Consider the following 11,741-nt stretch of genomic DNA (forward strand, 5'->3'; position numbering starts at 1 on the left):
TTAATACTCGAGAAACGACATAGGTCACTTTTAACCCCGGGAAAATGACGTATTCCTATGGGAATATTCAGGCGGGCCGATCGCTTTTATGCATAAACTACTGAACAGATTTAAATGAAATTTGGTAAGGAGATAGTTTGAGACTTAAGAAAGAACACGTGTTACTTTTGACCGCGGGAAAACAACGCAATCCCATGGGAAAAATTACTTTTCTGGCCAAGGAAGGAAAAAAAAAAACATCGTATATAAAAATGTATTGCAGTAACCTATCTTCTTCTTAAAATGTATTAACCTAACCTAACATATGACAATCACACTTAGTATGGCCTTATCCCATCTCGGCACAATGCAAACATATGTACAAAAATGTACAGCTCAGGTTTTTTCATACTACTATACAAAAAAACTATCTAATGCGGACGAAGTCGCGGGCAAAAACTAGTTATAAATAAGTCTTAAGTAATATGTCGACGAGAGCGATGTCTTCACTGCCACATTAACACGTCCACTTATCAATGAACCAAGTGTTACTTTGACATAAGTATGTCAGAGTTATACATACAGTATTGTAATTCTAACCCGAAAATATAATGCCATTCTCAGTTTATGTTTTGTGGAAACAAAAATGGCACACACATCGAATAAGGCCTTTAAACATTTATCCAGTAAGTACAGGGACAGAAACAGTAGAGTATAGAACCAGGAACAGAGCTACGAATGTAATAAGAGACAAAAAAAACAAAACATACAAATGGTCAGCTCAGAGACAGTTTGTAAAAGTATGTGGAGATCAGATAAGGAGATGCAACGAGGACTCTCGTTGAGGTCATGAGGTTAATGTTGGAGTATTTTATAAATACGGTCGCTTTAATTATATTTTCTTAAAGTAACCGTATAATAGAATTAAAACTGGCATCATTTCATTATATAACCCAATTAAAGTCGGTTATTCGGACGCTGAATTCATCTGCAATTTTCTTAAAACAACTGATATAAGGTAATGTATTCTTATTCAGAAACGGATATTAAAATCGAATTGTTTGAAGTTGATGTGATATGAGAACGTGTTTAACACGGCTCCTAACTGTAATAATGATGTACAGTGCACATGAAACCTCAATCATACCTGCCTGTAGGCAGCTACACTCCCGTATGATGACTTGTATTTAGTTCCTACAGTCCTTGGATACACAAACGTCTTATCTTTACGTGTATTAATATCACAACCGATAAAATTGGCGATTTTCTTTTATCAGGAAACAATAAACATCAACATATGTCGAGTCATCGTGTGCCTTCGTTAATTCCTTCGCATACAAGACTTTAATGAAAGTTGACAGGGTGGTGAGGGTGACTAGTACCAATCTAGGCAATAAGTCTTGGTTCAGAGTGAAAGATAATTATAAAATGAGGACTTTAAGGATGTTCAGCCTCCATGTGATGTGTGGCTGAAGCCGTTCCGTCCTCGGGTCCTGGTCACCATGCTGCTCGCCTTCATGTTGCCGCTCTCCTACATATTCGTCGCGGCAGCACTCGGTCCGACTTTCAGCTTTACACTCACTCCGGTGGAAAATTATTGGTCGTGATTTAAACTGTTCTTAAAAAGATGTTGCAATTATAACATCAACCAATCAATGTCTCTCCTTTGACTTTGATCAGGTGGAGTCGTGAGTAGGAGTTGTAGGTTTGGTCTCATATGCAAGAATGGGGATATACAACTACGCTCGTCGTAGAGGCGATGTAGGCCTGAGGGCGTGCGGGTACGTGAGCCGAAGGGCTCCGCGCGGGGAACCATCACGATGTTTGTGATCGTCAACTTCGGCTCCACTGTGTCTTCACTGACACCGAGGACTGTCCATCGCCACAGACAAAATTTAACTCCTGACCCATTTATTGGATCTCAAACTCCTCAATATTGATATTTAAGCAAGAGAGAGGTGACAATAAAAAAGTCATGGCCATGAATACAATGTACAGCTTGTATGTGCATATGCATGTGTACTGGTTGGTATCCTCTGGTCCGCTGTCCTCTATGGCGAGTATTGTTATAAGGTTTTCGTTTTCTGATTACTTTGTATTAATTTATTGATATTCGCGTTTATCTTTGACCGTTATCGTTCGCGTGTCACGACGACTATCACTTTCAATCTATTATGTCATATGCATATATTGTTATAACCTTGTAGAATCTAATCAAATGGAAAATTAAGTAAATAATAAACGATAGTAATAACTCATTCACGCATATCACTACATAGGTAGTTTGAAGAGTCTCAAGCCAGTGGTTTTGTGGTTCTCTTGATATAATATATTGTAAAATGTAAACAATTCAAAGACAGTTCACGTAGCATTTATTTAGTTATAGTTATGACTTTAAATAATCAAATATTAATATAATGATTAGTTCCAAGTAGAAAATGCAAAAGCAAATGAATTAGACTTAATGATATCCGACTGTTATAAACGAAGGTAATTTGTTTGTCTTGTAATGGACTCGTGCGACCAACGATCTGCAAATAGTATGCTCTATTAAGGTAGCGTCGTCACACGACATACGGGGTTTTTCTCATTTCTGCTTGAAAGACCTCCGTTAATATTATAATATGTGAAGATTTATGAAAGAAGTACTGTTAATGCTCCGTACGCACAGCTTATAGCTGATCTTTATCTTTCCGTTAATGATATAGAGCGTTTTAGGATATTTTAAATTTGTTGGCTCTGTTTAATGAATGTTTTGAAAACATTAAATTGTGTTTATTAAAACATTCTTTTACTTTTATTCAGAGCTAGGTGCTACTTATACTAGGTCATACACTCGAACATGGACAGTAAGAAAACTTTAATGATTTTTCCGTGTGTGTTCATCAACGAGTGCAGAACAGTTCACAGCGATACTGTATGAATGATAGATATTAGAAGATAATTTTCTACCATCGATTTCTCAATTAATGTTTGCTGTGATTCATACGTTCGCTATAAAAGATGATTACAATTCGAGTGGGACGGTACTGTCGAAGTTCTCATACGGAGATGGACTTTGTCAACTTCATCGTGGCCTTCTTTGTTTCTAAGAATGTCAGATTGCTGACAGCCTTCGTGTGTTGGAGACCAGGTACGGTAAATATTTATTTAAATTAAAATGTTAGTAATAAAACTACGATAAATGTCCGTTGCCATCCGTACGCCGATAACTTGTAAGAGGTCGTCTGCCCATAGAGGATGTAAGGTTAATCTCCCAGCGAGGCGTCATGGCAGGTTTGCGACTGCGCGTGTTTCCAAGCACTCATCTGACGGCTGACCTGCCAGCGTACCGTGACTACAGGGAGGGAGTACTTCTCGATGTGGGTTGCCTCAACGCCACACACGTTCTACATAAAGTATTTTTGAGCTCTTTAGTTACACTGCACAGAAGTGTCGTTAATGATAAATACTAAGTGTTTTTTTTCATAAATTTTAATTTCCAGTCATCAAGAAACCGTGCGTTCAATCTTCGTTACTCTTGGCTTCTGATCGACGACTCCCCCTTCAATATTACTTATGTTGAAGAAACACTATCCGACGTGTTGGTCCTCCCTGACGGTGACGTCACTTGGGTCTCCGTGGATCGTATGGTAGATGTGTACAAGGTTAAAGCTGACCAGCCGCTGGTCGTCACGCATTTGGGTATGAGAAGGAGTCGACGAGAACTCGAAGGGTTATGGAGAAGTTTACGAACAACAGTTACAAGAAGGAAAAATCTACACAGTGTGTATCTGAAGTCGGCGACTATAGTATGTTGTTTTATAATGTTGTCCACTGTTATTTTTAGTGCCTGCAATTCTTCTTATTTTATAATAAATATCAAGGAACAGTGTAAAAGTGCCTATTTCCAGGTAACACAACCTCAATACTTCAAAGGATGGTCAGATCTGTCGAATCGGCAAATAGACACGTTCCCAAAACTTACTTATCCAATACTGAAGCTTTGCGGAGAAGATCTTAACTTTAGGTAAAAATAAACATCAGCCTGTACAAGCTGATGTATAGAAACGAATTAGAAATAGAAACTAATGTATATGTTTATTGAAGGTTCAATCTGAAACAAGTCGACCTTTACGGGGAGGAACGGAACGGCAGCTTCGACGGTCTGGTGGGTCAGATGCAGCACGAGGGGTTGGAGGTCGGAGTCACATCCATGTTCATGCGCAAGGACCGGTGGCGGGTTCTACATTTCTGCGCCGAAACCGTAGAGTTAAAGTAATAGTAATTTCTTACAGAAAAAGAAAATACTCTGCCCCTATTTCTATTACAGTGTCAGAAATCTGTTAGTGAATTTTATCTCGTGGGTGACGTGTTTATTTTACACTATTTTTTTGGAAGAAACCCTGAGCCGAGGGTTATTACATGCATTAGTATTTCATCAGAGGCGCGTTCCTGTTTCGCCAGCCTTCTCGCTCGTCTGTGTCCAACGTGTTCGCGTTACCCTTCAGCCGGGGCGTGTGGGCAGCTTCGGCAGCTGTGTTTGCGGGGGCGGCTACCCTGCTGGCGGTGTTCGGTCTGGTGGCACGACGGACGGCCCTCGACCCCGTCGCACAGAGACTGACGGTTCTCGAGAGTTTGACTTACGCTGTCGGCACCATTTGCCAACAAGGTCATACATTGAATGTATAACAAAAGAGTGTGTTTAATTCTTAAAATGTGTAATTAGTAAAATTTAGAATTATTTACAAAAAAAAAAATAATTAATAGTTATCAAGTTTCAATGTGGTTCAAAACATCCACAGACCTACAATCCATCCATGTCATACAACCGTACGGATAATATAAGAAACCAATTAATATAAAATTGAACAACGGATAAGAAACTCAGTGATCCGTTGTAACTACAATAATACAGCAGTTTTTACTTTGGAAAGTACAATAATTGTGCAAAAAAATAAGGTCATTGAAACTTGATAACAATTAATTAATTTTTTTTGTAAATAATTCTAAATTTTACTAATTACACATTTTAAGAATTAAACATTTTGTATCATAAGTAGGTACTTGCTAGAAGTAAACATCTATGAGTACTTTTAAATCATCTATTAGGGACGTTCTTAAATCCCCAAAACAGGTATCAATTTAAACCCGCTAACGACCACTTTTGTCGTCTGACCCAGGTTCATATCTGTGTCCTAACCTGTGGTCCATGCGTCTCCTCATGTTTTGTACGTTGCTCGCCTCTCTGTTCGCCTTCACGTCATACTCTGCCAAGATCGTCGCTATCCTCCAAGCCCCCAGTGATGCCTTGCGGACTATCGATGACCTCGCACGTTCTCCTATGGACCTCGGCGTGCAAGAGACTACTTATAAGAGAGTCTATTTTGCTGTGAGCAACTCTAGTTTGGTTTTGAATGTCTGAGGGACTTGTCAGGTCGCTGAGTTATATCTGTGGTTCCAGGAAAGCAAAGACCCAGCAACTCAAGCCCTGTATCGTCGTAAGCTGCTGCCTCTCGGCGAGCGCGCATATCTCAGCGTTGTTGACGGCATCGCGCGCGTGCGAACCGGACTATTTGCATTCCAGGTGCGGCTTATTATATATTCCACTGATAGTTATTGATGCTTGTTTTTTACTTATATCATATAACTAGCTTTGTCTGCGACTCTGTTCGTATAGAAAAAGTACCTTACTACCTAAATTTCTCCATAAACAATGTTAGAAGTCGTATTAGCAGTTTCAGTGAGTATAAACAGGCTTCTTGCATTACTCACAAGAGATAAAGCTACATATAACTGTCCATGAGAAAAACAGAGCGTACGCAGATCTACACCGACACAACTCATGGTTTGTCCCTTGGAAATTAGTACATCAATAAAATACAACACGTCATTATTAAACCCATTCAGTGTTCAATGTAAGTAACTTTACATAATTTTGATTCAAAGTAGTTTAAAAATATTCCCATGACAATGAGGCATTTTCCCGCGGTAGAAGGTTCCCTTAAATTTACATCAGGTGAACAGGAACCCCCATATAAAATTTTATTAAAATCTGTCCAGTAGTTTTTAAGTTATAAGTGTACAACAGACAGACAGACAAAAATTTTAAATATATCATATTTTTGGCATCTGTTTCTTCTATGAATACCCCTGTAGGGATTTATTCTCATTTATTTTTCAATGTAAAGAGTTGACCCCCTGAACGATTTTATTATATGTAATATGTAATAATAGTTTTTTTCATGTTTTTTTTCTTTTCTATATAAAAAAATAAAAAATATTAATATGTAGGTACATACATTCTGTTATGGTGATTTATTTATTTTATTCTTGGCGAAGGTAGAACAGAGTTCGGCTTACGATATCATCAGCAAGACGTACACGGAACGAGAAAAATGTGACTTGAAGGAGATCAAAGCCTTCACTCTGCCCATGGTGGCCGTCCCCGTGAGGAAACACTCCGGGTACAAAGACTTGCTGGGAGCGAGGTAGATATATGAGCATGACCATGAGCATGATAAACATGGAGCGTCCAAAATAATATACTCTGGGTCTTTGGATACTCTGGGTTAAATATGATTTCTTTGATAACGTTGTTAATAAAATATATAATGTAAGAGTAGATCTCGCTGTTTATACTTAAAAGCTTTATATTAAATCGTGCTATCAAGTTGGCGTCTCCGGTCATTACTAGTGTAGACGGGTAACGACTCTATAAAAGTCGTGTTTTCATAGAAAATAATTGATATTTAAAAGCGACGGAAGTAATAGAAGTTATTTATTTAAATATATACCTACATGTATATCGTCCTCTAGACTCCGTTGGCAGCGTGAGGTGGGTCTAATGGATCGTTACCGGCGCGTGTGGATGAGTGTGAGGACTCCGTGTGACGCGGCTCAGGGCGGGTTCGTGAGCGTGGGTCTGGTGGACGTGCTGCCCGCCCTGCACGCGCTGCTGGCCGGCGTGCTGCTGGCCACAGCCCTGCTCCTCGTGGAAAAAGCTCACCACACTGTTCTGACTCGCGCTTAATAACTGTTGCTATGTTAAATGTTACAAGAATCTGTATATTTTTGCATTCACTAGATGTAGTAACATTTTAGTTTGAGATAAATCACTGTTTAGTTTCAACGGATGTCTTAAATAAACAAGTATAACAACTAATTGTAATACTTTGAAGTAATACTTACACGCCTGCTAATGACTCGAGACCGCGCTAGTGAAGATTGCTCGACATCATTACCAGCTATGAAAAATAATATATCAAATATTTTATTCAAGAGAGGTGACAAAAGGTTAGTAGTGACTCGCTTTACAATGATCAGTGTCTCCTCGACGATACTTCTTACGTGAATATGTATAGTATCGTTGTCATTATATGGGAACTGAGGCCTCCACACATTTTATAAAGAAAAGGTTCTTTTGATGACAATTCAATTCATTTCATATATTATGTAATCTATTGACAGAATATTTCAATTTCAAGAGAGACGTCGCCGTAATACATCGTTATGGTACAATATACTACTGTCGGTTTAAAGATACAAGGTACGTTTGGTTCTGAGGCACCACTTGTAAAGTATCAGAGGAATCTTTTGCATCACTTTGAGAAGCTCGGTCTCAAAACTTTATTATGAGATGATGAGCGACCGACGCTTGATGTGTTGTATATTAACAGTTAATTTATTTTATTTTATTACTATAATCAAAAATCAAGTAACATAAACTCAAAAATTTGTTAGTAACAATTAAAAAACTTATGAAACGATATTATTATTGTTATTGCTACTGCATCCCACTAGAGATGGAGCAGCAATGATTTACGTGAGCACAATCAAGCCTACTACATATCATACTTAAGATGCTGTTGGTGCTGCCCCGTAGTCTTCGTATTAAAGTAGAGAAGAAACAATTAACCCGCGCTGTCGCGAACATCCCTGACGCACTACAGAAACGAGGCAGCCCCAGCAACACCCGAAATGCGTTATTGTTTTGAACCCGAACGGCGTTATAACATTTTTGCGAATACCTGGCCCACAGGTTAGACACATAAACACTTGTACAGTAGGCTCTAAACAATGTAATTTTCACGCCAGTCGAGGAGTGCGCAAACCTGCGAGCCAGCACATTCACTCTCACCGACAACGCCCTCCTTTCTTTCTCAATATTGGCATCGTCCTGGAGGCCGGGTGTCAACACTTGCCCAAGATATTTAAATTGGTACAATCTTTTGAGTTCATTACCATTGAGCAAAATTAACGGTGTTTTATTTGGTGCTTACCCCCTCCCTCTAAGACCATCACTACACTTTTTAGTTTATTTTATCGTTACACAAATTGAGGCACTTAATAAAACCATATCGTCAGCATAACTGAGGTTATTAATACAAATGCCATCTATAGGACAACCGACGCTAGTGTCACTAAGCTCGCCAAGTAAATCATTCACGTACAAGTTAAAGAGGGTTTGTTTGTTTGTTGTGAACTTAAAATTCCCTTTCTCACCCCGCATCCGTACGGACTTGATAAAATTCCCGCCCAACGAACTGTCATGTGAGGACTGAGCTGGTCTGCTCATTTTCATCTCGAAAAGTTCGAAGCTACATTGAAATGCTTAGTTGATGAATAATTTAATCATTTGCTATCATTTTAGTAGATCCATTCAAAAGGTTAGGGACGTATCAGTATTTTAACAATGTTCTCAATGTTACACGCGATGTCGACACTTTATATTCTAATAGAAATTATTGCTACACTAAAAACAGGCAGAAATATAAGGAAAGACGTTTTAAATTAATTACAATAGTCTTTTTAATATCCCATTATATTCATGTCACTCGAATAAAATATATACAGTTCATTACTTATTGTGTTTAAAATATATCTAGCGTTATACTATAGACCGGGAACATTTCAGTTCCTCCTAAATGGTTCCTTGTGGACTTTTCTCTCCCTCTCGGACCTTCCGAGTCATATCCTAGAGGTAGAGACACACTACCACTATGAGCGTCAGCCCGAACGAAGTCAGGAGTCCATAGTCGAGCAGCTGGGCCGCCGCCGCCCACGCGCTGTACTCCGCACCGCTCGACTGGAAGCAGTCATCATGAAATATACACATTTATATATTGATAATAATTTAAAGTCAGCTTTGATTTTCACTGATACTAATGTAATAAAAAGTAGCCATCGAACTCACAGGTTTAAACGTCTGATAGTTACAGACGCCATTGTTATAATAAACCAAATAACTTTAGTTATCAAACCTCTGAAGGACCAAGATTGCAGAAGGTCGAGGCGGTGGTGAGTAACTTGCGCAGGGCTGGTGGTGGAGCAGCGGAGCAGCGGCTCACGCGGAGCACTAGCGCTGCGCCCCCCGCCGCCAGCGAGGACACGCAGCTCACGACACAGAACAGACTCATGACTAGCGGAGCCGATGACGCACTTCCCAGGCGAGGGAGGCTGGAGATTAACCTGTAGTCACTGATGTATTAAGACACATAGTAGGTTACACATGAAAAAGTTATCGTACTTTTTAAACTCACCATAATGAGACAGTTAAAGCGGCTATGGCACAAAGTGGAGCGCGTGTCTCCGGCGGTAGCAGGGCGGCTCCGACCAGCAGCAACACGGCAGTGGCGAGGATGGCGCTGGCTGACAGACTGTGAGCTGCCGCCCGCCGCCGGAGCCTCAATGTCCACGATAAGATGCTGTGCTCGGAGTCCAGCCGGCGCCAGCTCGCCTCGGCGCTCTGGATCGACATCAGCTCCCACGTTCCAGACTCAAATACGGTCGACCGCTGAAAGTAACATTACGTCGCCGTAAATCAGAAAACTCACTTTCAGTATTTTATAAAAGAATCTTCTCTTGCGTCTGAACCTCTTTTTTGCTGACGGTCAGTTTCAACTCTTCCACGGTGTGTGACTGTGAACCGAATTTGAACACGATCTGCTGGTTGTCGTTCGGCCAGTCTCTGAGAGTGAGCGTGAGGGGAGCCAGCAGGTCCACTGGCACAGGCCAAGACACGAGGCCGGTGCTGGTGAGGCGAGCCCGGGGCCCCGCGCCGCCGTCTACTCCCGCCGTGGCCGCGCTCAGCACGCGCACCTCGGGCCGCCACAGACGCTCCGCTGATACTAACGTGCTATCGCAGCCCCAACCGCTCGCGTTCCAAGATAGACGCTTGTCCTCCCAGCTCTGAAAGTATTCAGCCTGTATAGGTAGAGGTGCAGTAGATACTCCTCGCGTTACTGACGAGCGAGAGACTCGATCGTCTGATGAAAAGTTTGAAATCGAATCCTTCATTTGCAACGCTATCTACACAACGTATGGAAATTCTGTGATGATTGTGTCATTGCATAAACCATAAGCACACACCAGGTACATGGTGCCGAGCAGCCTGACGGTAGCGTCTCTCTCGTTGACGGTGGCGTGTCGCACTTCCAGGGCCGCCGCTACGTCTGCGGGGGCGGCCGGGGGAGCTGCTCGCTCGTACTCCGCCAGGAGCAGGTCAAGCTGTGTCGACAGCTGGGTCACGTTGTTGCAATCGCCACTTGCCAACCTTACACCTAACAGATACACTTACACGGTTCAAACTTAAAACAACTATATATAAACCCTGAAGAGGATTATAGTTCAATACCCAAATAATGAGTTTTGTCACTGTGCTTACCGTACAGAAGGAAGATGATCGTGATGAACTTGTGTTCGGAAAACATTTTAAAGTCTGGATGCCGGAGGACACTGCCTCGAGCCGTCGGTTCCATGCAGAAGTTACACACTTATATGGCGAAGTTATATTGTTTAACAACAGGTACCGGCACAGAGCTTGGAATAATGACCATGCTGCGCTAGTATGATATAAACATTAAGGCAATAAAGTGCCTCCTAAAGACGAACAAGATGATTAATATAATATACAACGCCACTGTGTAATGTCTCTGAGCGGCGTATAAAATGTTGTCGGTGTCTGTAAGCGCCGAGGCGTGGGCGCAGTATCGCGGCGCGCGTCCGGCGCCGCAAGGACAATCCTAATGCCGGGCACGATTGTTGAAAACATCTGTAACTATTGTATTTAACAAAAGAACTTTAAAACAAAACGATTCTTTCGGTGAAACATATATTTTAAGCTAGTCCTAGTGCCTGAAGGAACAGAAATAATCCTTGGATTTCGTATTTCTAATACGATATTGTATGGTCGTAGCTCCAGTTATAACAAAACTTTTACGAGATCAGCTACATCAAAGACTAAAGCCGACATGTCGCAGCGAGGTGTGATATTTTAATAAACTTAAAGAGAAGTCAAAACGAACTTTAGATTCTGATAACTTAGATGATAGAAGCAGTTCGTGAGAGAACTTTCCTGTCACATATTTGCCTATAGTCATTCCAATATATTTTTTTAGATGATAAGAACAGAACTAGCTGATGACGTCACACGAAGACATTACTCTAACATAATATGAATCATGTCTACTATAATATCATACTAGTCTCCTATTCTATTGATTTTACTTTTTGAGTTGGCAACGATTCTTTTTTAACGATTTTTGATTATTTTTGTGTGTTGAGTGATTTTAAAAATAAAGGACATGAGTTTGATGGACCGCCTCCACGTGGATTGAGTCGTCAGGATCCTCAGCAAGGTTTCAGAAATATATTTATGTAGGTCCTTACCTAATGTAAACTATAGACATTTTTCCGACACAACAAAGATGATGATACTTCGTTAGTACGGGCGAAGTCGAGAGAAATTGGTTAGTTATAAAAAAGGTACGAAGGCAATAAAA

The 11,741-nt window shown here is 40.7% G+C and overlaps 2 protein-coding genes across 4 annotated transcripts; one reads left to right on the forward strand and one right to left on the reverse strand.

Moving 5' to 3' along the window:
- The first annotated feature begins 297 nt into the window (after positions 1-297).
- LOC116768786 (glutamate receptor ionotropic, kainate glr-3-like) lies at positions 298-7,123 on the forward strand. 3 transcript variants are annotated; one of them, XR_009753103.1, is made up of 10 exons: positions 298-3,112; positions 3,217-3,377; positions 3,465-3,770; positions 3,873-3,988; positions 4,069-4,236; positions 4,404-4,630; positions 5,142-5,350; positions 5,423-5,545; positions 6,305-6,449; positions 6,778-6,905. XR_009753103.1 is itself a non-coding variant. In XM_032659609.2 (10 exons), exons 1-10 carry the CDS (start codon positions 2,983-2,985, stop codon positions 6,989-6,991), a joined length of 1,803 nt encoding a protein of 600 aa, XP_032515500.2. In that variant the 5' UTR covers positions 299-2,982; the 3' UTR covers positions 6,992-7,123. The 3 variants fall into 3 exon arrangements, 2 of the variants coding, with proteins under 2 accessions (XP_032515500.2, XP_032515501.2); XM_032659609.2 differs by having other exon boundaries at positions 299-3,112; positions 6,301-6,449; positions 6,778-7,123; XM_032659610.2 differs by having other exon boundaries at positions 299-3,112; positions 3,217-3,341; positions 6,301-6,449; positions 6,778-7,123.
- A 1,621-nt stretch (positions 7,124-8,744) lies between these two features.
- On the reverse strand, positions 8,745-11,600 carry LOC116768691 (neuronal acetylcholine receptor subunit non-alpha-2-like). Its single transcript, XM_032659477.2, has 6 exons — positions 10,625-11,600; positions 10,330-10,520; positions 9,835-10,149; positions 9,501-9,754; positions 9,222-9,429; positions 8,745-9,046 (listed from the first exon to the last, which is right to left on the reverse strand). The coding sequence occupies exons 1-6, from the start codon at positions 10,716-10,718 to the stop codon at positions 8,936-8,938; spliced, it is 1,173 nt and encodes a 390-aa protein (XP_032515368.1). The 5' UTR covers positions 10,719-11,600; the 3' UTR covers positions 8,745-8,935.
- Between the last annotated feature and the right edge of the window lie 141 nt (positions 11,601-11,741).

The sequence above is a fragment of the Danaus plexippus genome, chromosome 4 (assembly GCF_018135715.1).
Source record: "Danaus plexippus chromosome 4, MEX_DaPlex, whole genome shotgun sequence".
NCBI classification, from domain to species: domain Eukaryota; kingdom Metazoa; phylum Arthropoda; class Insecta; order Lepidoptera; family Nymphalidae; genus Danaus; species Danaus plexippus.

Excerpts from the sequence above, each read along its gene's own strand:
- LOC116768786 (XM_032659609.2), top strand. The coding sequence starts at position 2,983 with ATGATTACAATTCGAGTGGGACGGTACTGTCGAAGTTCTCATACGGAG. Across the intron at positions 3,113-3,216 it reads CTTCGTGTGTTGGAGACCAG|AGGATGTAAGGTTAATCTCC; the intron begins GTACGGTAAATA and ends GTCTGCCCATAG. Across the intron at positions 6,450-6,777 it reads AAAGACTTGCTGGGAGCGAG|ACTCCGTTGGCAGCGTGAGG; the intron begins GTAGATATATGA and ends ATCGTCCTCTAG.
- LOC116768691 (XM_032659477.2), bottom strand. The coding sequence starts at position 10,718 with ATGGAACCGACGGCTCGAGGCAGTGTCCTCCGGCATCCAGACTTTAAA. Across the intron at positions 9,755-9,834 it reads TGACCGTCAGCAAAAAAGAG|CGGTCGACCGTATTTGAGTC; the intron begins GTTCAGACGCAA and ends TGTTACTTTCAG. Across the intron at positions 9,047-9,221 it reads GCAATCTTGGTCCTTCAGAG|TCGAGCGGTGCGGAGTACAG; the intron begins GTTTGATAACTA and ends GACTGCTTCCAG.